A 4,035-nucleotide genomic window follows, 5' to 3' on the forward strand; every position below is an offset into this window, starting at 1 on the left:
ATCTCCTGATAAAAGGAGGAGGAGAAGTAAAACCAAATAGTAGATCAGGTCAGAGCTACTACCAATAGTAGCTATAAACAAGACTAATGACTGGAGGCAGTGGATCATAACAGTAACAGTAATTATACCTATTGTAAATACACTGCATGATAATATTATGTAGGCTGTTAGTTTGTTTACCAGTTGGAGGAATAAAATTGAGCTTCACATATCTTAATGAAGATAAAAGAAGAGAAACAATAAGAGACAGAGCTGCTGGCAGTTTAGATGTCTTCTCTCCTGATGTAGTACTGCCTGACTTGCTGTCTACTGCAGCTTTGAATGAGTGAGAGTGGCGGCCATTAGCTGGTCTACTAAAGGCAGCTTGACAGTAGTTCCACAGTCCAATACTAGTCTCGCGTAGCGAGACTAGTCCAATACTGGCTCTCCATTGAGAGACATCAATCATCTTGTAATTATTAGTAAAGTATAATTAAAATGAACTATAATATACTTACCTTTATCACTCTTAATGATCAACTGTTGTAAGGTAAAGAAATGAAAAGATACAGTCAAAACTACAAGCCAATTTGTGCTGCAGTTGCAAAAAGGTGTGGCTACCACCTAGCCGTTCCTCCTAGTTAGCACTCAAATTAGTAATTACTTTGTTTTGTTGTGTCTTTATTGTATTTTATAGAATATAGGGCCTTTTGAATCTGTTGGAATGTCATTGTGATCAATGAAAATGTCTCTGGGAGTAGATGTTTCATGTGATGATTGATCACATGACTTGTTATTTTAACTAACGCAGTAGGAGTGTCTTGGCACTAGTCTCGCGTGGGCAGACTCTCCACCTCTTTTTGACTTTTGGACGGCGGGCAAAAGTCAAAAAGGGGTGGAGAGTCTGGCCATGCGAGACTATCTTGGCACTAGGATATCCGGATACGATATGCACAAGTAAGAAAACACACCCACTGATGATTTTTATATAAGCATTTAACAAAGTAGATAATTTACCCCTCTGTAGACCCTCATTGGATTTAAATGGTTAATTAGTCTGGGTATATGTACAGTACATGCATTCAGCTACATGTACTGTAGCTGATTATTTTGGGGGGCATGAGTCATTTCCCAAGATAAAACAAACCAATCGTGGCCATGCCTGCTCTGTGGCATGCATGGCCACAATTTCTCCCTTCAAAATTTACAGATACATACTCTATACTACATGTATATAGTGCTATGATGTGTATACATTTACATTTACATGTAGTTGTAACTTGTACATGCCATAAAGTTTTTACATGTATGTCTAGCGTTGTTGGTCAATCTGAAATGTTCAGTTTATACAGTGTATGTACATTATACTATGTGTGTGTAGTTGTGTACATAGGGAATGTTATGATAACATTGAGCCATTTCCCAAAATAAACATGCTCAATAACACATGACAACAACTTTGCCAGAATTCCCCTCCAAAATTACCAGCTATCACGCATCTTCCTATGTATATGTATAATATCATTATAGAGTTCTGGTGATGATACTGTGGCACTAGTTAAACATGATAAAACTGAACCTGATGTTACTATAGCAGCACCAGACTGGTGAGTATATACTGTACATGTACTGTACCTACCTTTTACTGTATTATTGGTCTACCTCTTTCTTTCTAATGTTTCTCTCTCTCTTTATTTATTTGTAGGACTCATTTACTGGGAGAAGTAAGGCTGATATTTGCATTATAAACTTACATTAGCTGATTTATTTATTTATTTTATTTTATTTATTGTGTTTTATTAGATTGATTATGAAGTGACGCAAATCAAAAGAAGAAGTAAGTGAAATTAAAAATCATAAACTTCATCATCATATGCGTTCCCCCTTTCTCCTCCCTCCCTCCCTCTCTCCCTCCTCTCTCTCCTTCCTATCCTCCAGTGCATGAGTTGGAGGAGTTACAGGATAAACACAGTACAAGACCTGATGTGTTTGATGATGTTGAAGAAGAACACAACATTGACATACTAACTGCTGAAATATCACAAGTAATGATTAGTTATACATGTACATGTACTTTAATGTGAAGCTAAATTTACAATGTAGCTGTTTTCTATATACTATTGTCATTATAATTATTATAATATTTCTCTCTCTCTCTCTTCTCTCAGATGTTCAGTAGGGCTAAGCAAGGATTATTAGTAATCAATAGGCAAGCTAAAAATGGATCAGATCAGGAAAAGAAAGTTGCTAAGAATGTCGTATCATCGCTAGCAATCACACTACAAGATCTATCAGTGGATTTTAGAAAAGCACAGTCATCTTATTTAAAAAGTGAGAGAAATAAAGAGGGAGAGTTTTAGATGGTCATAACTTGAAAATTTGAGCTTGGAATTAGCTCAAACTTTCTACATAGCATAAGGACATCAATATATATCAGAAAATGTAATAAAAATTTGGGGTGATTTTGGAGCCATTTTTTGGAAAAAACCATGGGCTATAGCCTTGGGTATTTTTCGAAATTTGACCATTTTTAAAAACCGGCCATAACTCAAAAATTTGAGCTTGGAATCGGCTCAAACTTTTTACACAGCCTAAGGACATCAATATGTATCAGAAAATGTAATAAAAATTTGGGGTGATTTCGGAGCCATTTTTCAGAAAAACCCATGGGCTGCCTTGGGTACTTTTCAAAATTTTCCGTTTTTAAAAAATGGGCGTAACTTGAAAAATTGAAAAAAATTGTAATAAAAAAGAGCCAATTTTTACTTTGTTGCCATTAATTAATTAATATTATTATTATTATTATTATTATTATTATTATTATTATTATTATTATTAATAGGGATGAAAGGACGTGAGGAGAGGGTTATTGCTGGTGAGTTAAGACCAACAATTGATACTAATGGAAGAGGAGGAGGAGGAGGAGGAATGCAGTTTGATGATGAAGAAGAAATTGAAGTACTAGTAGATAAAGGTACAGTAAGAGTTAATACTAATGCATACTAATGTAAAACTACAGTACATGTACTTCACTACTTGACCACACCTCTTAATTAGCTACACAGCATATGCGTACATGTACATGTACTGCATGTACACATTATGAAACTCCTTTCTCTCCCTCTCTCCCTCCCCCCTCCCTCCCTCCCTCCCTCCCTCTCTCTCTCTCTCTCTCTCTCTCTCTCTCTCTCTCTCTCTCTTTCTTTAGGTTTCACGTCAGGTCAGTTGTCACAGTTGGAGGATAATTCTGAACTGATAGAACAAAGAGAGAGAGAAATAGTATCAGTAGTTAGATCAATATCTGAAATAAATGAAATGTATAAAGACCTGGCAACAATGGTAGTGGAACAGGTTAGGATAAGTTGAAGCTTTAATTTTATTGTTGTGTGTTATTGTTATCGTTGTTGTTGTTATTGGTATTGTTGTTGTTGTTATTGGTATTGTTGTTGTTGTTATTATCATTATTATTATTATTATTATTAATCTATTCTTGTTATTAATTACAGGGTACAATATTGGATAGGATTGATTACAATGTTGAGAGGACACTTCATAAAGTCACTGAAGGTGTCAAACAACTGGAGAAGGTAACAAATAATCATATTATGTAAATGCATGTGTATGTAGTTCAAAGATAGAAAGTTGTGCAAATGAAAAGATGTAGAATATGGTCAATTTTGGTCATATGAGCCATGCCATAATTTTCTCTGTAATTAAACTTTTGTGTTTCAACTAAATTCATGAATATTTTCATTCTTTTTTTTGAAAGAAAGTTTTAATTTCACTGCATACAGTGTTCTTTTTTGTTTTTCCTTGCCTCTCACACACTTCATGCTAAACCCTCTCTCTCTTTTCTTCTTAGGCTGAGAAGCATCAGAAGAGATCAATCAAGTTAATTATTATAATAGTATTAATAGTTATAATAGTAGTGGCTGTTGTTACTTTTATTATTGTTAAAGTTGTAAGGAAAGGAAAAGGAATTATTTAATAATACATTGGACAATGACAATGCTAACATAATTTGTTAATTAATGTGCCTACTGTATGTGTTTAATA

The 4,035-nt window shown here is 34.4% G+C and overlaps 1 protein-coding gene across 1 annotated transcript; it reads left to right on the plus strand.

Annotated features, from left to right (window-relative positions):
- Positions 1-921: 921 nt before the first annotated feature.
- LOC100636049 (syntaxin-16-like) lies at positions 922-4,003 on the plus strand. The gene is made up of 10 exons (XM_020004244.1): positions 922-936; positions 1,510-1,586; positions 1,685-1,703; positions 1,783-1,816; positions 1,918-2,024; positions 2,148-2,310; positions 2,822-2,953; positions 3,188-3,330; positions 3,486-3,566; positions 3,842-4,003. Coding segments are annotated over exons 4-10 (753 nt in total). The 5' UTR covers positions 922-936; positions 1,510-1,586; positions 1,685-1,703; positions 1,783-1,815; the 3' UTR covers positions 3,968-4,003.
- The last annotated feature ends 32 nt before the right edge of the window (positions 4,004-4,035 follow it).

The sequence above is a fragment of the Amphimedon queenslandica genome, unplaced genomic scaffold, assembly GCF_000090795.2.
Source record: "Amphimedon queenslandica unplaced genomic scaffold, v1.1 AMPQUscaffold_12315, whole genome shotgun sequence".
In the NCBI taxonomy this organism is placed as follows: Eukaryota; Metazoa; Porifera; class Demospongiae; order Haplosclerida; family Niphatidae; genus Amphimedon; species Amphimedon queenslandica.